The 26,703-nt window shown below is 39.0% G+C and overlaps 1 protein-coding gene across 8 annotated transcripts in view; it reads left to right on the top strand.

Moving 5' to 3' along the window:
• The window catches only part of kiaa0930 (uncharacterized protein KIAA0930 homolog), a 93,321-nt gene extending 66,982 nt beyond the window's left edge, over nucleotides 1–26,339 (top strand). The window contains exons 6-12 of one of the 8 annotated variants that reach the window (XR_007264049.1): nucleotides 529–669; nucleotides 3,340–3,534; nucleotides 6,042–6,074; nucleotides 13,397–13,571; nucleotides 17,193–17,348; nucleotides 19,470–21,331; nucleotides 22,984–26,339. Coding sequence is in view for 2 of the 8 variants with exons in the window: in XM_048607491.1 (XP_048463448.1) it covers nucleotides 529–669; nucleotides 3,340–3,534; nucleotides 6,042–6,074; nucleotides 13,397–13,571; nucleotides 17,193–17,348; nucleotides 19,470–19,510 (741 nt within the window). In the remaining 6 variants the exon portion in view is untranslated. Of the gene's footprint in view, nucleotides 1–528; nucleotides 670–3,339; nucleotides 3,535–6,041; nucleotides 6,075–13,396; nucleotides 13,572–17,192; nucleotides 17,349–19,469 lie in introns of all 8 variants that reach the window. The other 7 variants (XR_007264047.1, XR_007264048.1, XR_007264050.1 and 4 more) reach the window with 7 other exon arrangements.
• Nucleotides 26,340–26,703: the final 364 nt, after the last annotated feature.

Genomic DNA, 26,703 nt, shown 5'->3' with positions numbered 1-26,703 from the left:
CTCCACAGATGCTGCCAGACCTGCTGAGCTTTACCAGCAATTTCTGTTTTTGTTTATCACTGTAGACCGTTTTTGTTTCAGAGTTAGGAGCTGATGATTGTGATTTTGGGAGAAGGGAAGTGATCTCCGCTCACTTGATCCATTTTCCCAGTTCAAAAAGATGTATCCATGCTGAACTTTTTACCTTAAATTGTGTATATATTCCAGCAGTTTATTTTGGTTGCATCTGTTTCCTGACCCTATTGAAACTTTGTTATATAGTTGTGGCTGAAAAGTTTGGCTTCAGTCTGTTATGCCATAAGCTGCGGTTTATTTTGTTGTGCATAACGTTGAACAATCAAGATGGGTTTTTTGCATTCTTAGTGGATGACAAATTTAGACAATATTGTTTAATCAATAATATTGAGGTCTTGATTGTTCTAGATCCAAGTCGTCATTTGTAATCTGTTGTCATACGTGTCTGAACCAGTGATTCTGTCTGTACGGTTGTTGCTGTGTAACCTTGCTCATTTCTATATGCAATCACAGGTATTCAGTGACATGTCTGTGGGAGAGGGAGAAATGGTCTGTGTTGAGCTAGTCGCCAGTGATAAAAACAACACATTTCAAGGAGTAATATTCCAGGGATCCATAAGATATGAGGCACTAAAAAAGGTCTACGATAACCGGGTAAGTGAGCTGCTCTTCTCCAATATGCAAACCTCAAATGGTCTCGTAGTCTTGTGGCTGAAATTTCACTAAAATTATATTGGCCCCTGCTGACAGCACACATGGAGCATTGTGTACAGTTTAGGCTCTCTTTATATATACATCTCTAGATCTACATTCCCGAGAGGGATTGCAAAGTTTCAAAAGCCTGATCCCTAGTTTGAAAAGGTGTTAAGATACTGAATAGACTAGGCTAGCATTGCTTGGAGTTTAGAAGGCTGAGAGACAATCTAATTAAAAATAAAATGCTTAAGGGGTTTGAAAGGCTGCTTCCCTTGGCCGGACATTCTAGAACTAGGGGTCACATTCTCACAATAGGAGTTGGCTGTTTTTGACTGAGGTAGGCAGTGTTTCTTCATTCAAAGGGTTTGGGAATCTCTGGGAATTCAAATTCTTGTAGCTATTCAGTTCTTGAGTATGCTCAAGATAGAGGTTGATAATTTCATTCATTCATTGAGAACTTTGTCTGAGGATGTGTCCTTTATTCCTTGTGTTTTGATGCTTCATTCTGGGCTGTTCTGGAAGTTTCTTTTTTGTTGTCAGTGGTAGTTTGTCAGCACTTTCCACTGTTAGGGGCTAGGTGAGGAGGGAAGTCCTAAATTTGCCTCAGCTGAAATGGGAACCAAACCTGCACTGTTGCCGTCATTCTGATCTAACCAAGGTATTTAGGAGATTCAGTACAGAGAAGCTGTTTCCTCCTGATGTTAAAATCTAGAAAAGTGACAGGATTATAAAGTTAGATTCAAACTGCTTACATTGAGAGGTTTTATTTATAGTGGAAGCCAAACGCGTTCCAAACACCCTGACCCCTCAACTCCCAAAAAGCTGTGGATGTCAGATTTTTCAAAATGGGATCTATTAATGCTTTGCTCAATAATCATTTGGTGCCCTTAACAAATGAAGATTAAATTGAGATGATGAGAAATCAACCACTATCTAAGCGAATGACATAATGGTTTACACATTGAGTTGGTTGAAGGGAGAGCCTCCACAATATAAGTGCTACATTGAATCTGGATTGGACGTGAGTAAATTGAACCTGAAAATCTGGAACTTTTTTTGGCAAAATGGAACGCAGAGAGGTTAAGATTGAAATGAACTTGCACTGAGTACTGAGCATGTGTGATCTCTAGGAAGTTGATAAAGGTAGAGGAAAATGGATGAGCAAGAATGGAATAGAAATTCATGATAAGTGAGTAAAGTCTTTTTATGTTGGAAAGGTAGGTGGGGAGAGAAGATATGTTGGGTTAGTATCGATTGGATAAACCATTAACCACCCCACCCGCAGTGAATTGAGTGGAAACTCTGGCCATGAGGATAGCTTTAGAATAAAAGCAAAAATGCTTGAAATACATGGCAAGTTCATCAACAGCAGATCAATAATTCCCTTCTTCTAGGAGCATCTTGCTTCAGGGGCTAAGTACAGAACTGTGTGCTTCCTCCAGCACTGCCCAGACTGCTAGTGCCCTAATGAAAAGCTACTTTGTTAAAGAAGCTGCCGTTCTTGTAATGTGAGATAAGTAACCTGCTCCCAGATGAATTGAAAGTGCCAGCTTGCAGCTAACCCAGCTGCTCTGTTTAAATGTGTGCAAACTAGCAATTACATCATTCAGCTGTTTGAATAATTTTAATTAAAAAGTGACTGTGTTTTTCTCAGATATTAGTAAATATTGTTTGTCTTGTTTTAAAGTTATCAACTGAAGCCCCAGTGCAATGTGCAAAATCCGCAAAATTTCTTTTGAGTCATGTAGACTGGTTCTTTGCTGTTTGTTGTAAGTAGTAGCAGCATCAATCCAAGTAGCTAACTTCTGCTCCTATGATGCTGCTTGGCCTGCTGCGTTCATCCAGCCCTGCACCTTGTTGTCTCGGATTCTCCAGCATCTGCAGTTCCTACTATCTCTAGCTAACTTCCTCTTTCTGTTTCACTTCCCTGCCACTTGTCTGCATCTCCAAATTAGTTTGTAAAATAAAAGGTAACATCTGGTGCCTTTGGCTCAATGTATAATACAAAAACTGGGAGCTGTTTGCCGTATAGTTCTGGGTTTGGACCCACTAGTCTCTGAGCTAATATTGGCTATTGGTAGCAGTACAATTGACCACTTTTTTTTTATAAGGAAAGAGAAGGCAAAGTCCACCCTGGTACCTAAACACGGTTTCTATCCAGTGATCATAGAATCACAGAAGAGAAGCTAGAACATAAATCCCTACAGTGTGGAAAGAGGCCATTCGGTCCATCGTGTCTGCACTGACCCTACGAAGACCATCCCACCCAGACCCAGTCCTCTACCCTAACACTGTAACCTCGCGTGGCTAACCCACCTAGCCTGCAAGTCTTTGGATGGTAGGAGGAAACCAGAGCACCTGGCAGAAACCCACACAGAGGGTTGCCCGAAGCAGGAATCGAACCCGGGTCCCTGACACTGTGAGGCAGCAGTGCTAACCATTGTGCCATCATGCTGCCCCTTGATGCCCTGATGGAAAGTGGGAAAAGAGCTACAGCTGAGGTAACAGACCGATGGAGTAGTGCATGGTCACATTTGGATTTGCACAAGAAAAGAGAACTGGAGAGCTAGCAACTCTGATAGGGACTTGAAGAACACTGGACTAATCAGTGTGTTTTATTTCCTTCAGGTAAGCGTTGCTGCTAAGATGGCCCAGAAGATGTCTTTTGGCTTCTATAAATATAACAACATGGAATTTGTCCGGATGAAAGGCCCACAGGGGAAGGGGCACGCTGAGATGGCAGTGAGTCGTGTTGCAACGGGAGACACGTCACCCTATGGAACAGAGGAGGGTTCTGATCCAGACTCCCCTTTGCATGAACAAGTAAGAATGGAAACGGTTGAGGGTTACCTATTGTGAATGAAATGTTCCCCTCAGTTCTGGCATAATTTTTACGTGTATGCAATCTACAGCTATTGGCTTTATTATTTATGTTGACATTACCTTGGTTCCGCCAACTGATTAGAAATTTCATGACCAACTGCGCTGTTAGCTGTGTCACAGCCACTTAGGTTAGTGGGAAAGAAAATCTTGACCTACAGAATGATATCAAACGGGCAGAAAAGTGACAATTGGAATTCAATCCTCAGAAGTGTGAAGTAATACACTTGGGAAGGCCAATAAGATGAAGGAATACATAATGATGGATCTGAGAAGTATAGAGGACCTACAGAACTTTGAAGGACCAATTTCATATCCGTAAAAGTATCAGGACAAGGAGATGAGATGATTAAGAAGGTATGCAGGTCACTTACATTTTTCTTTAACCTCAACCAATAAAGTAAAGAGTAGGGAAATTTTATACTGGAACTGTAGAAAACACTAGTTAGGCTGAGTAGTGCATTCAGACCTGGCTTCCTCATTACGGGAAGGATGTGATCGCACTGGAGAGGGTACAGAGAACCAATGCTTACATGAATGTTGTGAGGGAGAATTTTATTGTTGACAAAATGTTGCATAGACTGGGTTTACTCTCTTTGAAAGAAGGATGGCCAACAGGAGATTTAATGAGATAACAAGGTGTAGAGCTGGATGAACACAGCAGGCCAAGCAGCATCAGAGGAGCAGGAAGGCTGACGTTTCGGGCCTAGACCCTTCATCAGGAGATTTAATGGAGGCGTATAAAATTAAGGAGCCTGGGGAGGTCTTTCATATTCCATCTAATTCCATTCCTAGACAGATCAATAACCAAGCGGCAGAGGGTTACAGAGAAATTGAGGAGTAACTCTTTCACCTAGAGAGGATTTGAGACTCACTGTCCAAAAGGGTGGCACAGGCAGAAACCCTCATCAAACCTTTCTTTGTAAAAAAAAAAAGCTTGAATGTGATTTGTACAGGATTAAGGACTGAGATTTGAGAAGTGGGATTAAGCTGGATAAATCCTTTTTGGCTGGCATTGACATGATGGGCCAAATAGTGGCCTCATGAGATGTAAATGTTATGTTTCCATTCCTTTCTTTTTATAGAGTTAATGTTTACCTTCTGACACTAGTGTAAAACTGCTGCCCATCCTAGACACTATCTCACCTAATTGTCATTGAAACAATAATATTAAAGCCTGTGCATGGAAGGATAGCAGTAGATGGCAAGTTGGAAAATCTAGCCTAATGTGAGTGTTATCATAGTGCCACCATGTGGCACAATATGACATGCATATGAATTGGCAGAAGTGGGTCATTCAGAGCAGATAATCAGTTGATCTGATTATTCCAGATTCCTGCCTACCCTGATCACCTTTCACTCCCTTGATGATCAAGAATTCATCTATCTCTGCCTTTTGCAAAATATTCAAATTCTGCTTCCACTGCCTTTAGAGAAAAAGTTTGAAATGCTCACGACCATCTGAGAGAGAATTGCTTTTCGTCTCTGACTTAAATGAGCAACACCTTATTTTAAATCTTGTTCTAGAGTCTCCCACAACAACAAACCTGCTTTTCACATTTACCCTGTCAGGATCCCTCAGGAGTTTGCACTTGGGTACCTGGTCACGCCTTTCTATTAAGATAATACTGAATGAGATAGAGTTCCTGAAAGGAAGCAGCAATCCTGGAAAAAAAAAAGTCATCCCCATGGTATACTTTGGCACCTCCAGCTGACTTATCAAAACTTGAAGCTTTGTTACTTGCAATTCTGTGCACCACCATTAGGATAGGGTAGCCATACTTGTTACTTCATCTAGTTACACCCATTCTTGGCACGTCTGGACATTCGCTGTTCCATTTAAAAGCTACACAAATGTTTATGCTTCAGTTTTCTAATTTTGCAAGTATAAATTTGTGACATTAAAATGTCTAAAGTACAGCTGTAACTCTGTTAGAGTATTACTATTTCCAGGGATGCTACTAATGACCTTATGACCAGGTGATGGAAAAGGAGAAGGTCAACAGGAATTCCTGCTGCTGATTGCGAGCTAGAAATCCCTGCTGGAAAGGGCACGTGTGTCAAGCCTGGTTGAAAGCACGATTAGTTCAGCTCTAAAGTTTCCTAACTCCCCAAAGTGTCATGGAATGCTGTAAAGAGTCACAAACTCTGAATGACCATTAGTAGATGAAGTAGAAAGATGGGGCTTGCTGGCGACATTAATTTTAATCAGTGGAGGAGGACGTACCCTTTCAAAATACAAATTATTAGTGAAGATATGGGAATGTTTTCCAAGGACACCAGATTTTATTCTCCTCCTCCTCCTCATTTTTAGTTATCTCATTGGAATATGTCTTGTTAAAAATAAATGCCTACACTTTGCCAAAGAGCCTCTTGGTAGCCATTCTGAAGCATGTTCTACCATATTGTGACAACATCCAACTTGTAACATTGCAATTTCTCACCACCAGGGGGATGCTTCTCCTTCCTGCAGTGCATTTTGGGTAGGTTAACATTCTCCCCCACCCCCACCCCCAAACCCACCACTAGTCTGTGCTGTGTTTGCTGTGTTATGTGCCTTCCTTTTGGATAATAAGTAGTAGTTTGGCTCATAAACATTGCTTGATAATTATTTCACCTCTTTTTTTTCTAATCAGGAAAAGAAATTGACCTTGTAACTGGAATGTTGCATGTGTAGATGAGTAGGATTGATGTGTGAATGTTATTTTAACATCTTGTGTACAGCTCCCACTAATGGAAAAGCTACCAGGTGATACTAGAACCCTGCTGCTGGTAATAGCTGACCCAAGGTGTGCAGGCCAGAGATGTCAATCTGTTTTGTTTGTGTATAGTTGCATGCTGCATGGCACCTGCCACCCAACATGGTGACTGTCCATATGCTGTTGCTGATTATTTTTTAACTTCCCTCCCTTTCTTCCCGTTTGGAGCATTATTCAATGTATTGTGATGCTGACAGAACAACATAAAACCAGCAAATGTGATTAATTTACTTCTGAAACACAAACCAGCCATTTCAGTGAATGCAAAAGGCTTTCATTTTTTTTCTAAATAAATAGTTCTTACCATCGGGCATGTAATGTTATGCAAAATAATTGTCTTTTGAACACGTCGCATTTGAATTGGGGGAAAAAAATTACTTCTTTCCATGTTTAATATTTTGTCGCGATTAATAACTAAATCACTGACATAACTGGCATCTCAGGAATATTGAAACAAAATCTGGCTTAATTTGAGCATGAAATACTAACAGCTAAGACTGAGCTAATCCATGAAATCAGATGAATATGATGAAGGTGCAAAACTCAGTTCCTCGGTTATCTAGGTGCCTCACTCTGATAATTCATCTGGCTATGATCATTATTTGTGCAATCGCATAAATGTTTTATGTAGACATTAAAAAGCCAATTTAATTATTTTATGTTCACTGCTACTGAATGGTAGTGAGTTTTTGCTGGGGCTCCTTTACATACTAGATTGAGGGTTGCTCAAATGTATTTCATGTGGAACACTTCCAAGAGTAGAGGGCAGAGAAAGCAGATTTGTATCCTACCTGGCGTGGTCTGGATCTGAACCCATTTTATTTGAATTATTTTGTGCTATGCAACAATACTACCAATGACAGGAAATGCTAGAAGATATTGTCTGTTTATTCTCTGAAAGGAGTGCAGAGTCTTTAATAATTCAATGCGATTGTATTTTTTTTAAATTCCACCCTCCTTCCCTTCTCACTGACTTTCTCCTGACCACCTCCCTCCACCGTGTCCTCGTCTTGGAGAGCCCTGCCTACCTGTCGTCTTCTCGCGCAGTGCTCTCTCTCTCTCTTCTCGGTCTTTTTTTTTCTCACTCTGGTTCTCTTCCTTGCACCTTTCTTGAAATATCACGACATATAAAGGTCATTATTTTTGCTGCAAGGCTGGAGTTCTGTACTGCATTGTAATGAACTGCACTCTGACAGCTGTGATTAAGACTGCAGTATAACTGAGCTGAGTGCAAAGATCTGACAAGCCTTTCTCTGTTTATTAAATAGTTAGAGCAAGGCTGTGGTTTGTTTGCAGTTAATGCAGAGGCAAGAGCAGTCGGTTGCCTGGGTTTTCTCAGCTGTGTGGAGCCAGAATATTTCTCCTTCAGTGTGCTTCAGATTCTGTTGAAATCCATACTGAGTACTGTGCAATACAATCTCTGCACACAAGACCTTTTAAGTCAGATTTCTCCTGAGCTCAAGTAAATTGCCTGCTCTATAGTGATCCACGCAATGAATATTAACTCTCTGACTGTGTAACCACATCCTCTTTCTAAATATTTGATTTTAAATTTAAGCTCTGAATATTGCATTTGTTATATTTTTAAAGAAAAGTCTATTTTAATTTTATCAAAAACCAGCTCCTGGATTATTTAAGTTATTGTAAATACATTTATTCAGGGAATTGTATAGAATACTACTTATCCTGTGCATGTAATGGGCCATCAAGATGAGAAAAATTTAGTTTATTTCCACTCGTGCTCTTGGTGACGTGGCTCAATGCTCCAAAGTTTTGGTTTCAATTAAAGAGCATATTGAGACCAAATACCTAATTCGTAGCCCCAGTAGTTTCATCCATGACGGTGCAGCTAGCTGCACTTCATCACTGAGATCCTGAGGGCAGCTGCTTTGAACAGTGAAAATGACCTCTGACCTCTAGTATTTCACTACTCTATAAGGGAGGGGGAAGGGAATTGTTTAGATTCGGGACTTAAATGGCTGCACCAGCTCAAAAATAAAAGTTCCTGCTGATGCCCTTACTTTTGGTGAGGGCATTGCCAACCATTCCTGAAATGTGTGGCAGCTTTGAGCAGATTTGCAGTTGATAGCCTATTCCAAAGAGCCTGAGGACTAATTCCAGAACACACAGTCCGCTTCCTGATTCTCACTTGTGGCATTACTGGCACGCTGCAATGTTTCTGTTCACAAACAAACCTGTCATTAAATAAGCAAAATACGGTGATGTGATTGAAGTGAATGGGTATATTCATGGAGTTGTAATTGATTGTACTTTGAGAAAGCCTTGCATCTAAAATGGCAATAGCTGTGGTTAGACATGTAGAAACTAGGAGCTGGAGCACACCATTTGGCTCTTCAAGCCGGCTGTGTCCTATGATATGATATGCGTGATCATCCAACTCGGTACCCTGTTCCCACTTTCTCCCCATCCCTTTGATCTCTTTAGTCCCAAGAACTCTATCTAACGCATTCTTGAAAACATTTATTGTTCTGCCTCAACCTGTAGCACAGAATTCCACAGGCTCCCCATTCTCTGGATGAAGAAATTTTTCCGCATCTCAGTCCTAAATGTTCTACCCCATATCCTTCAACTGTGCCCCCGATTCTAGATTCCCTGGTCATCAGGAACATCCTGTGAACATTGGGCAATTTGCTGTAGCAAAAAATTAATGTTTATAGCATGTTATTAATATTCCCAGTTACAGCCTAAATTACTCTGTACCAGTAATGTTGTGTGGTATTTTACCAGATAATCACTGGTGGTACTCTACCAGTACATGGTACTGGGTAAGGGTTATTTGAGATAATTTGCTATCCGAAATTTTCTTTAGTCTCTGCTTTGTCTTGATTCTCTCTAGTGAATGGTGGGAGAGGCTTCACCACCCTGCTACAAAAGAGGATCTGTTCTTAGGTATTAAAAAAAGTAGTTTGATATGTGATAGCAATAAGTGCAATTGCATTTGGTGAGGAATGATTATTTTAGGAAGCTGGTAGAGATATGTCTGGTTCCTGCAAAAGCTAGTGTAAACTTTCTTGTCTCCACCCATTCTACTGATATCACAATACAATGGGAACCCCTTCAAAAATGTTATTTTACTCCATCCTTTCTTTCCCCCCACACAGCTAACGTGGTGCGCAATCATATGTGTAAATGATGCTATTATCATGGCTAGTACCTCTCCTCCCCAAGTCTCTGACTTCACACTTGCAGGTTGGCTGGATATTTCTCAGATATACTTACTTTAGACTTTGAAGAATGGCAGGCCTTCCACTTGAGCACCTTTTTAAACTCACTTCTAATCCATAGATAGTTTCTCTGCTGGAGGATTTTTTAATCTCCATATCCCTCATGGAGGGCATTCTTTTTGAAAGACATTGCCCGTTACCTTAAATGGAGGACCCTTATCTTCCTTCTGGAAAGACAGCTGCTCTGTTGAAATAAATATTCTCTTCCTAGTAATATTCTGGATTTCTGCACCAGGCAATCTCTCTGTCTAATTGAAAGATTTTGTCTTTTCACAGTATCCTGAATAATTAGGCAGTTTTGTCATTGACTATTTCCTGAATTGGTGGGCATTGGTCTGGCTTCCACGGAATTAGAGGCATCTTACCTCCCTAAAGTTGTGGCTCTGGCTGAAAGTCTTCACTCGCTCATTGTGACTGTTCTAATGATGGTCGACGGTCTATTGTGTAGATCTCTTTACTTGTGTAACTGCATGTACATCTACCGTTCTGAAACGGTCTCAACTATGGGAATCTTCAGAAAGTGACCTATAATATCTGTAAATGTAGCATTTTTCGGTGAAAGCTGAGCATTCTCCCTGCCTGTGAGGCATTGTTGACCTGCTGCCCTAATGACATGCCTCCAACGTTTTGGAGTAGATTTGTCTCCCTTTAGCATCCAAAGCGCCTAAATTCCGTGCACTCTATTGTCCATTTTGAAGTAGTTTTGAGTTTTTCTTAGGATCTGTTAGTGTCTTTCTGGTTTCTACTTCTAGCATGAGTTGAATAGCTCTCTCCAAAGTGTAAATCTTCCTTGGGCTGTATGAAATCTGATGAGGTTTCATCAAGACTACCAACAATAATTCTCTCTAATGAATTCTAATTTGAAACTTCATATTCAGTCTTTTTTTGCTAATCTGTAGAGGTTATTAATGAAATTATTGAAGGATTCTAGCTTCTAGGAGAATCTACTGCTAAATATTGCTTGTTCATGATTTATCAGAAGTTATTATCTTCAATGGTGTCTGTACTCTGATATTTTGCCTGTTAATAACATTGACCAAATCAGACTCAGTGAATACAATACTATATGGACTTGCTCGTCTTAGTCTGTTTAGATTTGAGGCAATGCACTTTCTTGAGAACTAATGCCTCCATGAAGTCCAATCTTGTTTGGTATGGTTCTTCTGTGACTGTGAATCTGCTAGGAATCTATTATTATCTTTTTCCAGTTCTTCAGAATGTTGCTGATTAATCTTATTACTGTAATGGTATTATTTCAACATTACTTCAAAATTTGCTGTTGTTTGTTTAAGATTGTATTTTAGTATTCACAAGTGCTGTTATAAATTAAATGACTGTAAAACTTACTAAATTCTGTACACCATTTTCTTCGTCAGCCAGTGTTTAAATCTGTATTGCTGCTATACTTTATCAAATTCTTCAATAATGCTTTAGATTACATTAAGAGCTATTCTGAAGCAATTCGCTGATTTCAAGCTTTTAAAATCTGTTTCTTTGTAATATTTATCTCTATCCCACTTGCTGGATTTTCCTGGCCTTTTCCTGATCAAAGTGGTGGATACCCACAGTTCTAGTGGTTTTCAGCTTTCTGCAGCTAGATGACATTTTCCCACTTCCTCCTGGGAAAACATCCATTTTAACCCAGTTATCATGGTCTAAAACACCATGAACTCTTCTACAAAAATCTCTAAATAAAATTCCCAGGCTGCAGCCTTCAAATCTTCCTGCTAAATTTGTGACTTAATTACTGATTCCTGGTCCTTTTTAAATCGTTATTTTCTCCTGACTTTTCTTCTGCAAGACTCTCTCTCTTGTTCATCAGATTTCTTGAAATTTGCTCACTTTGTTTCAATAAATTCACGAGATCCTCCCAATTTTTGTCACCCATGGCTATGCTTTGCTTTCTGGCACCTTCGTTGCCACTGCCTGTTCTAGAGCGAAATATCGATGGTGAAGGTGCTCATGGTGAGAAATAAGAAGTCTCTCTTTCGTATTCCCTTGCCTTTTTTTTTTCCTTTCTGGTTTGTATGCCATTTTACATAGTTATTTCCTTTTCCCTCGATGATCTTCCAACCCCTGCTCCTCCCCCACCCCGCTTCCCCCAGTCTCTCTCCCAGTCTCCATTCTTGTCCTGGAATTTCTGAGCTTTTGAGAGCTGACCTTGCCTTTGTGCTGCTGCTGTCTCTTTCTATTGGTAATCACATTCCAGGAATATCTGTATAGTGGGAGACAGAAAGACAGAGCAGCAAACTTTCAGGGAAATCTGATGTATGCAAAACCTATGGAGTTGTAATCGGGCACTTTAATGACCAAGTATGGCTTTTCGCTAATGTTAGAGAGCAAAGAGTGAGAGTGGAAAAGCACTAAACCAGAGACAAAGAACTGCGGATGCCGCAAATCTGAAGCAAAAACCGAAATTGCTGGAGGAACACAGTATGCCTGGCGGCATCTGCGGAGAGAAAAACAGTTAATGGATTCAGTGACCCTTGTCAGAACTTCGAACAGTAGAAATGTACTGTCTGAATCCTGTTTAGGAGAAGATTATTGATTGTACTTTCTCATTCCAATTAGAAAGCAGACATTGCTGGTGTTGGGCATGTATCTACAGGAGAATGCTTGAGTGACTTTCATAACCTAAGGTTTAGATTCACAATGAGAAAAGCAAGGAATGGTTTAAAGTAGAACTCCTAAATGGGAAGAGGAGTATCCTCGATGAGCTAGCCCAAGATTAACAGGAAAATATGTGCTGGAGGAAATGATTTTTAAGGAGATGGTTCAGATCCAGACTAGGTACATTCCAACAAAGGTGAAAAACAGTGAACAAAACCAGGCTTGCTTGGATGGCTGGAGAGATCGAGGCCCTGGTTCAATTAGGAATTATAAAATTAAATATTAAAAAAGGTACAAAAGACAAAGATGTTGAATTGTTGTGGGGAAAATGTTTGATAACATGATTCCAAAATTAATGATTTTATATAACTTTAAATTGCACCGTCCAGTTCTTCAGGATGGAAGTAAGTTTACTGCTTTACAAGTTCAATTGTAATTTTAATTATATCTAACATTACTAAAATTGTACTGTTCGAAAATAGACCGTCATAGCTCAGTGCAGGTAGTATCACACTCTCTCAAGTCAGAGGTAAAAGGTCTCATTCCCAAATAGGCAGCTGGGGCATGGTTTAATGCCTCCTCCAAGAAACAGCACCATTGATAACGGAGTGCACTGAGCACTGTTTGAAAGGCAACACGGGTGTGTGTTCCTAGACTGGGTCAACATTCTGACTCTGCAGCAAGTGTGCTCCCAATTGAAGTCAGCCAGTATGATTTGGAATAGTATTTTTGGGAGATGTTAATCATTTCCATGTCAGTTTTTTTTTTAAGAACAAAATAAAATTAACATGAAGCAGAGATCTCTCCTGATAGCGGGGTATTTTCCTGCAACAAATATTCACTCTAGTTCTACTGAGAAGATGCAACAACTTTGCCTCCAGAGCTTCCTCTGATAAGGCATGCCATACCCCAGCTAATTTCTGTATGAAGATTTCTCTCGCTCTCGGTCTCTCGGCTATCCCAGTGTCCATTTTAAATTGGTTGCTTCTCATCACCAGTGCTTGACCATAGCAAATAATCTTCTAAAAATTTTCTCAGCCTTTCGTTTCACTGTAATTAGTGCCAGCAATAACATTGTCTCTCTCATACTTTCTCATTTCCATTTATTAGAAGCCTACAATCCACTTTTATTTAGATATGTTTGGATAATACTGCTGGAACTTACGTCATTTTTTTTGGGTTCAACTTTAGGTAACTTCCTTCAGCACACCACCAACTCCAGAGCGCAACAATCGTCCGTCCTTTTTCTCTCCTTCATTGCGTAGAAAGACCCCTAAAAATCGGATAGCAGAAATGAAAAAGTCTCATTCAGCCAATGACAGTGAGGAGTTCTTCAGGCATGGCTCAGACAATGCAGACTCAGAAGGTGCACCTCTCTCTTCTTGTGTGGTTCCTTTTAGTTCCTTGTGCTTGCTTTTATAATACATTTTATTTCAGCAAATTGACCTTTTGTTTTACACTTGGCCAGGGACCTCGATGTCCATCACCAAGAGTGGTTCAATGGCACTACTGTTGGCCAAATCCTTTTTGTTTTTGCTCTTTATGATCAAAAGGTGAGAACTAAGAAGAGGGAAGATCCTACTTGAACTTATCCTCGCCCAACCCAACAGTTGCAGATGCATCTGTCCATGATAGTACAAGTAAGAATGATTACTGCACAGTCCTTTGTAGAGATAAAGTCTTGTCTTCACAATGAGGACATATTCCTTGTGCTGTGTGGTGGTACGAGTGTGTCAACTAGAATACACTCTGGTCTAGCATCTCAAAACTAGAAGAATATGTCCAACAATAGACATACCCAGAAATGAGGCTACAAACCTGTGACATAACGGAAGCAGACTGGGATAGACAGAGCATAATTATGCAACCAGTGGATTTGTCATCCTGTCTCAAGTTCTGAATGATGGTGGACAATCAAACAACTGATTGGAGAAGGAGGTCTCACTATTATCCTCCTCGCTGGTGGGGGAGCAACAGTGAAAATGGTTTTGCAATCACTTTCAGCTAAAAAATCAACATGCATGATTAATCTTAGCTTGTTCCTCAGATTCCCAGAGTCACAGATGCAAAACTTCAGCAAATGTGGTTTATACTACCTGCCATCAAGAAATAGCTGAAGGTATTTAATACTTCAAAGTCTCTGGGCCCTGATAAATCCCACTGCAGTTGTGAAGTCCTGTTCCTAGCCAGGTCGTTCCAGTTCAGCAAAACCACCGGCATGTAACTGACAGTGTAGAAAATTGCATGTATATGTTTTCCTAAAAATGATAGTAAAATTCTAACCTGCCCAATGACCAACCCTCTCGGTGATTAAAATGAAGGAAAATGTTGGTGACAGTCCCATCAAGTGGCATTTGCCTGGCAATAAGCTGCTTGCCAATGTTTGGTTTCGGTTCTGGAAGGACCACATGGCTCCAGAGCACGTTACATGTTTGGTTTGAATGTGACATGTAGCTGAATTCAAGAGGTAAGAGCACTGTCCTTGATACAAGGCAGCATTTGATCAGGTGAGGCATTAGGGAGCTCAATTGAAACTGGTATTGATGGAAACGGGGAAGAAATCTCTCCACTGGCTGGAGTCTGCTGTCTCCCTTTTGTGCTAGGTTTGGGTTATTGGGGGACAATCATCTGAGCCCTCAGACCTTTACAAGCGTTCCACTGGGCCCAACTACCTTCAGATGCTACATCAATGATCTCCTTTCATCAGGATATCGGAGTTTAAGGATGTTTGCCATTGATTGCAGTGTTCAGTCCTATTTGTAACACCTCAGATACTGAAGCCGTCTGTGTACATATGCAGCAAGACCTGGACAACATCCAAATTGAGCTGACAAGTAATACTTGTGTGTCAGATAATATCAGTTAATAACCATCCCCGACAAGACAGAAGAAAACCACCATGTCCCACACTCGCTCTCACCCCATAAGCAAACCCTTCCACGTTCAATGTCATTATCATCCTTGAACCTCTACCTTTCACACCCTAGGAGTTACTATTGACCAGAAATGTTACTGGACCAGTGGTATGATACATTGAGACCTTTTTTTTTCTCAATGTGTAACTCATCCCCTGACTCCCCAAAGTCTTCTACCATCTACAAGGCACAAATCAGGATTGTCGTGGAATACTCCCCACTTGCCTGGATGAGTACAGCTGTAACAAAACTCAGCGTCATCCAAGTTGAAGCAGGCCTGCTTGGCAACCAAACCACCCCCCGCTCCGCGCCCCCCCCCCCCCCCAAAAAAAAAAAACCGCGGCCAACCCTCTTGCCTATCCACATCTACTGCCTTGAATATTCACTATTTCAATAAAATGCACTGGAGCAACTCTCCAAACATCCTTTGTCTGGACCTTCCAGACCTGTGATCACTACTATTTAGTTTTTCTTGGTGTGACCTCCTTTTTGTGCTTCAACCTTTTGAGTGGGGAGGGGATAATGCTGACCATGCTACCCATGCCATCCAACCAATGTTTGTTTAAATCCCTCCAATTAGATTTGTGCCCATTCCACTGTTCTGAAATGCTCTTGACAAAGTTTCAGACACGTTTCCATGAATACAGGCCATCGTTCCACATTATTGAGCTACAACATTCAATACAGTTGATCACAAAATGGCCACCATTCTGGGGACTGTCCTTAATTCATTATACTCCTACATATCCAATCAAAGCCATAAAATCTCCACTAATGACCACCCTTGCCATTCATAAACTTGCACCTCAGCAGTTTCCCAGAAATATGTCCTTGGCTCGCTCCTTGTCCTCATTTACAGACTGTCCCTTGTGAAATCATTAATAGCCATTGGCTTGTGTGTGTGTTTATATATGTTCAAATATTACCAACCTAGTTTTCCGCACATTTCCACTGTTTATGGTATCAGACTGCTTTTCTGAATTTTACACGTGGTAAGCTCTATTAGCTACATGTTGGAAGATTCAAAACCACTGCTTCCAATTTGCAACACAATTTTCATTCCTTCATCACCAACTCCATTCTCTCTGGGCCCACGATCGTGGATTGAATGATGCTGTTTGGAGCTCTGTTTGATTCAGGACTGAGCTTCTGAATTTATGCCCTTTCCATCACAGCACCACTATATAACATCTTCCATCTCAGTCAGCAGCTCAGCCAATCCACTGCTGAAACCCTCATTAACACCTTTTGTCACTGTAAATTCATTAGTCCACTGTTTTTCTGATCCAAGACCCCTATGCCTCCCTTCACCCATTCTTGTGCTCCAGTAGCTTCTCATCCAAAATGTTGCCTCCATCTTATTTTGATGTTATTATCTGCACATTCACTGACTGACGTTAACTTTAAAGCCTTGCAGTGCCTCTAAAACTCTGATGTTCACCTCAGTTCTACATATTTCTCCCTACCCCTGCAGCTTTTCATTCCTCAATCTAAAGCCTGTTATGTATCCTCCGCAAACCGTACCTTAAGCCATCTGGTTTCATACTTCAGAATCTCCACTTCCCTCTCCTCCTCTTAAGACCCTCCTTAAGATATGAATCATTAACAAGAATGTGCCCAAACCCCATCATCTCTCCTCATCTGGCTCAGTACGTGTTTTAACTAATATGTTTATGAAAAGCCTTGAGATGTTTCTCTGTTAGAAATTATATTAATGCAAGTTGTTGGTAATATTGGTTTCCAAGACAACTCTGAGCTTAATTCCGCAAATCCACGGCAATTTATCTATGTTTTAGAAGAACCATTTCATAAGACTGCTAGCAAAAGGTACCTTGTAATAATGGAATGCCATTATCAGCTTTCTCTTATTCGAGGCCAGGGAAAATTCATTTCACAAAGGCATTGAATGCTGTTGCCATGGTTACTCTGACACCTTTGTTCAAAATTGTTGGATTTCATTTTGTGTTTTTTTTTTCTGTATTCTTTCTATTTAGGAATATAATCTGGTACAATAAATGTTTTCATTTTTAAAAATAAATGGGTGAACCTTTCCTTGTTCTGTATCCTTGCAGATATTCATGGTGTGTCCAACCTTCGATCTCGCTCTTTGTCTGGGACTGGACGGTCCTTGGTTGGATCCTGGCTAAAGCTGAATCGAACTGAAGTAAATTTTCTACTCTATGCACATCTCACCTACGTTACTTTACCAATGCATCGCATCACGACAGGTAAATTCTGTCAGAAATTCATTGATGTCTGCTCCACTGAGGCCAGTGAAAAAGGAAATGTGTTGATAATTCTGTATGAATAGATCATTGCTAAGGATATTGCGAGGGGAAAAAAAATGGTGACACTCCTTTCTTCTTCATTTTTCTAATTTAGATGTACTTCATTGATTTAACCAAAATAATGCCTCAATTCCCTTTCCCCAAACACACACACTGGTATATTTATGCTTTCGTAAGTCATCCACTTAAGGCAGAGATGAGGATTGTTTTCTGAGGGTGGTGAATCTGTGGAATTCTATACCGCAGAGGGCTCTTAAGGCTGGGTCATTAAATACATTCAAGGCTGAGATAGATTTTTTAATCAGTGAGGGGATCAAGTGTTGTAGAGAAAATGCAGGAAAGTGGAGTTGAGGATTATCAGATCAGCCATGATCCCATTGATTGGAGGACCAGACTCGATGGGCCAAATGGCCTACTTTTTGTCCTCCATCTTATGTTCTCATGAATACCTTGCCTGACTGTGGTCTTGAGCACACGGATGTACAAGGTATGAACTTGGGCTTCTTAAAAATGTCACAAGTGTGGCTGTTCAATAAGGTCTACAAGGAGCAAAGCTGCTTACAGACTTCCTGACTTAAAAATCTGTGCAATAAGTAAACATTATTCTAATTTGAATCCTGTTATGTTCAATATATTAATTCACTCTTTTATCTTCTCTTTAAAAATATGGATGTCTATAAATACAAACTCTTTAAATTATTTGTTATTCAAATCTGACCTATAAAATCACTCCGCATTTATTCTTTCTTTTAAAATGTTTTACGTTATTTATTCTTTTATGGGATTTCGTTGTTGCTATTGCCCATCACTAATTGCTCTTGAGAAGGCAAGCTGCCATCTTGAACTGCTGCAGACCGTGTACTGTAGGTAGACCCACTATGCTGTTACAATCTATTGAGTGTCCCCAACATCTTGCTGTTTATGATTTTATTTCCAAAATCTTCAGTTTTTTTTGATTTTTGATTTGCTCTACACATTTGTACATGTTATACTATACCAATGATCACACAGGCTAGGTTAAAGGAAGCTAGTAATAATATTGTTTGACAAGGTGTCCCATGGCAGATTGTTAAGAAACTAAAAGCTCATGGGATCCAGGACAATTTGGCAAATTGGATCCAACATTGGCTTAGTGGCAGGAAGCAGACGGTGATGGTTGAAGGGCCATTTTGTGACTGGAAGCCTGTCCCTACTGGCATTCCACAGGGTTCAGTGCTGGGTTCCTTGCTGTTTGTTGCTACATTAATGATCTATACATGAAATGTAGAAGGTCTGATTAGTAAGCTCACAGATGACATGAAAATTGATGATGTGGTAAATAGCAAGGAGGAAAGCTTTAGACTACAGGATGATATAGATGGGCTGAGCAGTGGCAAATAGAATGTAGTCCTGAAAAGTGAGAGGGGAAACATTTTGGGAGGAGTAATGAGGCGAGGGAATCCACATTGAATGGTACCGCCTAGGAGGTAGAGGATCAGAGGGATCTTGATGTGTCCATAGATCCTTGAAGGCAGCAAAACAGACAAGGGTGTTTAAGAAGGTATATGAGATAATTGCCTTTGTTAACTAAGGCATTTAACACAAGAGCAGAGAGATTGTAATGGTGTTGTATATAATATTAGTTATGTACCAGCAGGAATACCGTGTGCTGTTATGGTTGCTGCACTGCAGGAAGGATATAATTGTACCAGAGAAGTTTTCATTTTCTAGTGATTTTTGTAATCTTTTGCAAACACAATAAGTAAGTAGTTTCAAAGTAAAATAGCTTGCATCAACTGACTGAATTAGAACAAGATTGTAGTTCAGAAACAGTTGATTACCAAATCCTGTTAAGTGACCCAGAAACAGATTCCTGGATGAGGAATATAGAATTATCAGTTTCCAAGTTTCCCTGTGCTTCATCCTTTGACTCTAAGTAATGAGAAACTTGTGACCTCTTCAACCACCGTACAACATTAATTATGTTGTGAAATCTTAAGTTTTACATAATATTTGATCTTGAGCTTGTAAATGACTTTTTTCCCCCAAGAGTATTGAATCTGTCTTTCTCTCTCCCTTCAGATATTCTAGAAATACGGCAGAAGCCAATCTTGATGACATAGTAGAGAGCAGGCAGGCACTGCCTTACAAACTTGCAGCCAAGTGCCTAACTGCAACTGGATTCTTGACAATACTACCACCTAGTGTCGGGATGGAAGGGACGTTTATGAGAATACCAGCCAATCAAAGTGCCTCCTTCACCTGCCCACAGGATATCGCCAGTGTTCGTTTTCCAATCACATGGCATTTGTGTTTTGATAGAGTCCAGTTAGGAGCTGCTTCTTCCTAAGAAATTAATACAGAATGTTTCACGAATAATGTCTCAAGACAATTACTTTGTATCTAACAAGAACAGTAAAGAAGAACAAAAGGTTGGGGGGGTGGGGGTGTGCAGGGAATTATTTGCTGAACTTTATATTGACAAAAGACTTCAAGTTTAATCTTCAAAGAAGTTTGACCAGTAGGTAGATAGCACAGTTTTCTTCCCATATTCTATTCTTTGTCAAAGCAACATTTGATTTGCGCACTTCGATTCAGTAATGTAGAATAATTCTTGCTCACTTTATAAAAATGAGATAAAGGTTCAACAAGAGACAGGAATCACTGAGACCGCACAGTGTTATTAGATTTTATGGATCTGTTCTAGTAATCAGTGAGACTTGCTGACGGGTGGGGAGGGAGGGATGGTGGGGGGTGCAGGGGTGAGGAATGACCTTTCTTCAAGACCCAAGTATGTCTAGAGAGAGAAACATTTGGGAGATGTTTTTGTGCTGCTTGTATTCTACATGTTTTGAACATGTTTAGAAACTGTGTCAATGGATGTTATTACAGAATCCCTTTTCTGAGAATATTGATTTTTGCATGTGGTGAAATGGAACTTTTTCTATAATCCGCTAGCCTGGCTGATTACCATAATGGGTGTGATTTAAGTGGCGCACTCTCCAAGCCTCTCGTGACCTTAGGTCATTTTTGCTGTTAAGTTGATTTGTGCGATAAAGACTGTCCTGCTCTGAGAACCCAGCAGCATTGCATAGGTTCCATCAGCAGCCACCCATGGGGAATGCATATGGAGAATGCTTGAGTTTTAAAAAGAAATATTGAGACAAACTGGACTATAAAAATAAATGAATACATTAATTAAGGGAGAAAAGGAAATCTTTCCACCTCAAGAGTCTTAATTTTGTTTTTCACTAGCTGAAGCATTTTGACACCCACCAGTTTTGACATTCTCATTTCTTATTCTTTTCTTGTACAAAATTGAAGTAAAATCTTAGCCAACAGCTTGTTGGAATAGGGTTGCTGCAGCTATTTGAATTGTTCATCAAACCTATGTGCCAAGTTTTTATTTTTCATAATTCTATTCCTTCTATTATTGAGGAAAAATGATGACAGTGGCATTTGCTCTCATCTGCCCCTCTTCTCTTCAGGCTTTGTTTTCAGTGTTAATTATATCTGTTGTTGGATTAAAAATGCTTGCATGGCATATTTTTGCAGTGCACAGCTAGGATTGCCACGTTTAGTGTACCCAAGTGCAGACCAAACACCAAATAGGGACAGGAATGCAATTATAATCATGTCTTGAATTTGAACATTTAATGTGCTGTTGACTTATAATTTTTTTAATACCATTTGTTGTGGAGTTTGATTTTGTTTGACTAATATTTCCACATCGTAAAACATTAGAAATCTATGGAGAAAAAAATTGACTTCCTATGTTCAATTTGTTTTTTAGGAAAGCCAGAAATTTCTGAATGTGCCATTCCAAAACTGAACAGCTGGCTACACTGTGCAGAGCAAAATAGAAATTCTACTTTCTGTCTCTTTTTTTGAAGCATCCAGATGTTATGATGGAGCACTTGACATTTAGGTTAAAAGAACATAAGGTGATGTGGCAAAACTGTACTAATGCCAATCAGTGTGAGAGTATTGGGGATTCTGAAAGGGAATGTTTGACATATATATAAATAAGCTCATCCATTTCTCTACCAAAAAAAAACTAGATTGGATTTGTGATTTTTTTCTAAACAAGCTGTTGTGTAGTATATTTTTGTTTATTTTGTTATACGTTTACTATTTTCTGCTAATAGGTGTTTTTTGGAAAGGACCAAGTTTTGCATTTACCACTTGTGTTCTTTAAAGTCGTTATGGAGCCACAATGATGTAGAAAGAGCAAGAAGCCCAAGAAACAATTTATTTTAAGAGAAAAATAACTACTGTTATGTAATGGCTGAATACCAATTTAATTGACTCATTGTTTCAGTGCCATCTTTCCTGGACACAGCTCTGTGTGAAATGTTGATTTTATTTTTTAAATAGTTGCCTAACTTTCAGTCTGAGGACCACATTTCAGTCACCATGATGTGTGGCTGCTACATTTTTAATGGTAGGTGGTCAGTGACTCTCAAATCTGAGTCTACTCTGAATTTTTTTTTGCTCCAATTTGAACAGTGATTAAAGTTTATTTATTGCTAATTGCTGGGTACAGAATGCACTGCTGACTGAGCCACCAAATTTGTTTCATAGCTCAATAGGTGATCTAATACTGATTTTAAAACTATCCTTTTTAATATGTTGTTTTTTTTCTAGCAGTATGACACTAGATCTCTTTCAGTTTGAAAGACTGGTTTCCAACATTCTCAGTTCATACTTGTATCCTGCCAATGGGTTTGGAGACATGATAATTTAGCAAGAAGGTAACAAATGTCATTTTCTAAATTTAAAAAAAATCTTACTGTGGCCAGCAACAAATCAATGGTTGAAACCTTTTGCCTTTTGGCAGAAGGAAGAGTTTCTGTCGAAATAATTAAAAAAAAAAGTTAGAAAAAACTTGAAAGCTCAGCAGTTGGGCAGCGTCTGTGGAGAGAGAAAAAACTGGGTTACCATTTCAGGCCAATAACAATTCATTGATTATAAGAAAGTGACAGTTGTAAAAACCAACAAAATTGTCTCCTTTTTAATATAAAGGTTTTCCGGAACAATTGATTAGCTGTTATCTAGTTATACCCGTTGTAATTCCTGTTTGTTACTGAAGTGTAATGGTCTGCCCCACTGCAGTATGGTTGTGGAGGTATTCAATGATCATTTTCTTACACAGTACCCCCACTGCCTTTCATTGCACGTCTAAGAATTTTCCCATGGTCTTTTCAAAAGGCTTAAATTTCTAATGTTATATTGGCTTAATAGGCTCCTTGCAGAAAATTAAATTATGAATTCTCACAACAAGACAGTACAATGGAAATACTTGACAAGATCCATCTCCAAAGTGTGGGAACCAATAAGTATAGTTGAAGGAATGTTATAGGAATAGCTTTTCGAAATTGTATCAATTCAATCATTTAGAAACATTGAATATATCAGACTTGCTTATTGTATGGTTTTGAAAAGTTCATTATACCTGGTTGGAAGGTGAGAAATAATTAGTTCTTTGTTTTAAGCAAACTTTATTTTATCTTATCTTAGTTTCCGCTGTTCTTTATTTTTCTCCTCTCTTGTGTTTGTGCTCTCCACCACAACTATCCACCTTATTTCTATACAGGTGAATCTGTGATACCGTGTGATGTTTACAAAATGTAGGGTGTGATGAGCACAAATCCTGTTTCTCTTGTCCAAAGAAGTTCGATGCAACAGCCAAGAGGTCTTTTAAGAAGTAAAACCTGAAAGAGGCCCCTGGTGAAAGGTGACCTGAAATGTTAAAGTTCTGTTTTTACATTTGGGTAGTAGTGTCGAGTTCTGATTTAGATGAAAAGTCATTACATTTTCCCCTAATTCATAAACTTCAAAGTTAGATACAGAAACGTACTCTAACGTTTCTTATTCTCCTTTTCAGAAAGAATTAGAGGGTGGACTATAAAGGGCACAGTTTCTATAGCATCTGGCAAATTTTGAAGAAAATACCATTTTACCAACAAGAAGTTTAGCAATACATATTTGCAGAAACATTGGATGTTTCCTTTTGTTTCTTCTTTCTTTCAGTTGGATATTGGCACCTCATTATTAAGACAAAACATTTATCTGGTACATATTTGCGGGTCATGATGTGGAGGTGCTGATGTTGGACTGGGGTGGACAGGGTCAGAAATCACACAACACCAGTTTACAGTCCAAAAGGTTTATTTGAAAACACAAGATTTCGGAGCGCTGCTCCTTCGGTGAAAATCCTCAGCTTGTGATTTCAAATAAATCTGTTGGACCGTAACCTGGTTTTGTGTGACTTCTGACCATATTTGGGGGTGTTCTGATAATTGTTTTGCTTTTCATTCTTATCTTATTACCCGCAGGGTGGTAAGTGAAACACTCCAAGTGGAAATTAAGTTTTTTTCTTTTTATTTAACTAGTCACTTGAAACTCTCTAAGCAAGTAATTGGCTCTGAGTCCTAGCAGGGTATTGAATGGCCACTTTGGTTGTTAAAAATATACATTCACTACTTTTGTCAAATGCTGAGGTGCTTCTATAAACTACAGATGTTTAAACTACTTTTTCAGAACAAAAAGAAAAATGGATGCAAAATCTATTTTAGACAAAGAGGAGAGAAATTATAGTCAAAACATTTTTATCCATGTCATGGAGGTGACAAAAATGCTGAATCACTTGTTTGACCTGTTGGTTTTCATTTTTAAGTTTCTCCCATTTATTTGCAATGAAGATTTTTGCAATATATCGGAAGTAGATCAAAACCAATGAGTGGTATTAGATGCCGCAGGCAATGTGTTAGACAGAATGTGTTATGGAAGCCTAGAAGTGATAACCCAGTTGAACAAACAGAGACTTTTTCCAAAGACAGAATCTGCAAAGTAGAAGTTCCTAACTTAGCAGGGTGCACTGTGCATTGTTTTGTTTTTTGTGTTCAGCTATGATATATGGGCTTAAATTATAGTAACACTCCAATGATGTTTTAGATTAGTTGAAAGATTCAATAGGAGCATTCTATATTAAATGCCCATTGCACTTGCAACTTGTAAGCACAGGGCAGAATCATCTTATAAATAGGCATTAAGTGCCTCAACTTTATCCTGAACAATATTTGAAGCCTAGTTTAAAAAAAATCTTCTAATTTATATACAGTATCATTGTTCATTTTGTCTCTTATTATTTCATTGTTTTAGAGCTACTTTGTTAAAATCTTACAGGTTTGACAAACTTTTGGAAGACAGGTAACTTTGTCTTGGCTCAGTTATTCACGAATGATGCAATGGATTTTTCTGTTTTTCCAAAACCTTCCACAAGACATTGTTTTAAAAAAATATATGCTTAGGATGTTTTCTGATAAACTGCAGTCTGCGATTAAATTGTTTCTTTCTTATTAATTCAGGTTACACTACACTACTTCATAGCATCTGATATACAGAGTTTCTTTATGACTGTCACTAATGCAGAAATGTCCCTGAAATGTACTCCTTGCAAGTACTAGAAACCATTAACAGGAATGGATCAACTGTTGAACACGAGGGACCAGTGTATTGTGTGTGGAAAATAGCTGTTTACAAAGATCATTAGGCATTTGAGGCAAAATGCCACAATTTACCTCAAAAAAAACCTATGTTTCAAAAGTCAATGTATTCTGATAAATGAGATCTAAACATGCTCTGCTGCGTGTATTTTAATTAACTGCCTACGTACAACTGTCTATTTATTTAAATCTAAGCCTGGATGCAAAGGTTTTGAAGAAAAGAAGTATTGAGTAAAAGGGGGGGGGGGGGGGTGGTAGAAATTACAGCTTGTAAGGTTGGTGATGGGATTCCACAGGCCTTGTTGCCATGGTAACATGCTGGCTTGGTTAGGCATATAGAGCAGTGGCTCGTCCAACAGAAAGGTCACCCGCCGCTTACAGCCGCGGAATCCAAAGGGAGAGTATTATTAAAACAAAGTGCATTTCCTTAAGAGCTACAAATACTCAATTTCCATTAACCTTCACTCTAGGCAGCATTCATAGCTAATCTTCAACATTTCAATGCTGATTTCCGTTTTCAACAACTTGTGCTGGGAATAAGAGCAATGCTGAAGTTTATGTAATTTAAAAATAGTAGTAGTTTAATTTTCTTATGTAACCTCTGTATCCTTGGTCTTTTAACATTGGTGTAAAATAATTAGTGTTCTAATTGGCTTTTCAGAGTTCTTTTAACATTCAGATGTAGATACCCTCATGAGACACACTGCTACTCTGCTTTCGACTGCATAGTTTACAATCTTCAGTAGAATCAATGACATTTTGCAATAGAGAAACACAACTGGTTTCATCATCAAAAGATTAATTTATCTTCTATTGTGTTGAAGCTTTCATGAAAGCTTCAATCTGTGGACTGTGGAACCCAGGATAGGCTAGTCCTGCCTCAATTCATCAATACTGCATTACTGCTTTTGTTAAAAAAAAGTCCTAAAAGTCATTTTTAATTTCTTTGTATTTCCTTGCTTGAGAATAGACTGGTCTGTGATCCACATATTGTTGCAGGCTGCTATATTTAAGAACTGACAGTACCCTCAAGAAAATGAGCAGCAAAGAATAATTGGTATGATTCAAAAACAGTGCTGAGCGGTTTATTATTGTGATTCATTCTCCTAGGGCCTTCAAATTCCATGTATCAATAGCTCACCAATCTTCTTGTCTTCTAGCTTTTTTTTTATAGTAGCAAAAGCTTTACATATTTAAGCTTTCTTCCAGACTTCAAATTTGTCTTGTGGTTAACTGTGTTGAATTGGATAAAGGGAACAGATTGTAGATGCAGCTTTACTGCTGTTTGCTACCTAAATAGTGTTGGAGCCAAAAGCAATGTGTTCGACACATTTTGATTATAGGAATGCTGTCAAGTGTAGAATGTAGGCTTCAGTCTTCTATGTAAATGTACTATTAAAAATTCTATTGCTTCAGTTTAATAATAAACAAATGGATAAGCCTATTGTCAGTCTGTTGTATGATTTCAATAACATTGTAAAAAGGAGATGTTGAAGCATTGGAACAAGAAATGTTAAATTTACATTTTATGAAGTACTGTCAATAATATAGGAGACCTTTCTGTCTATTTTAGCTTGGACTGTAAAGGATCCTGTGCTGAATAATTTGTATAAAAGGAACAAAATGTTGGGGAGGGAATGTATAACGCAAATCGAAGTGAAAGAGGGTTGAAAAAAAACAAATGGTCTAGAAGTCTGTACAATAAAATTGTTTTCTAACAGTATACAGGCAATTATCAAAATGATAATACAATCGCAGCTCATTTTCCCCAACAGCAAGCAGGATACTTGTAAATATAAAACTGGTAG

The sequence above is a fragment of the Rhincodon typus genome, chromosome 18, assembly GCF_021869965.1.
Source record: "Rhincodon typus isolate 14 chromosome 18, sRhiTyp1.1, whole genome shotgun sequence".
NCBI classification, from domain to species: domain Eukaryota; kingdom Metazoa; phylum Chordata; class Chondrichthyes; order Orectolobiformes; family Rhincodontidae; genus Rhincodon; species Rhincodon typus.
This window is presented reverse-complemented; position numbering and strand designations above follow the sequence as displayed.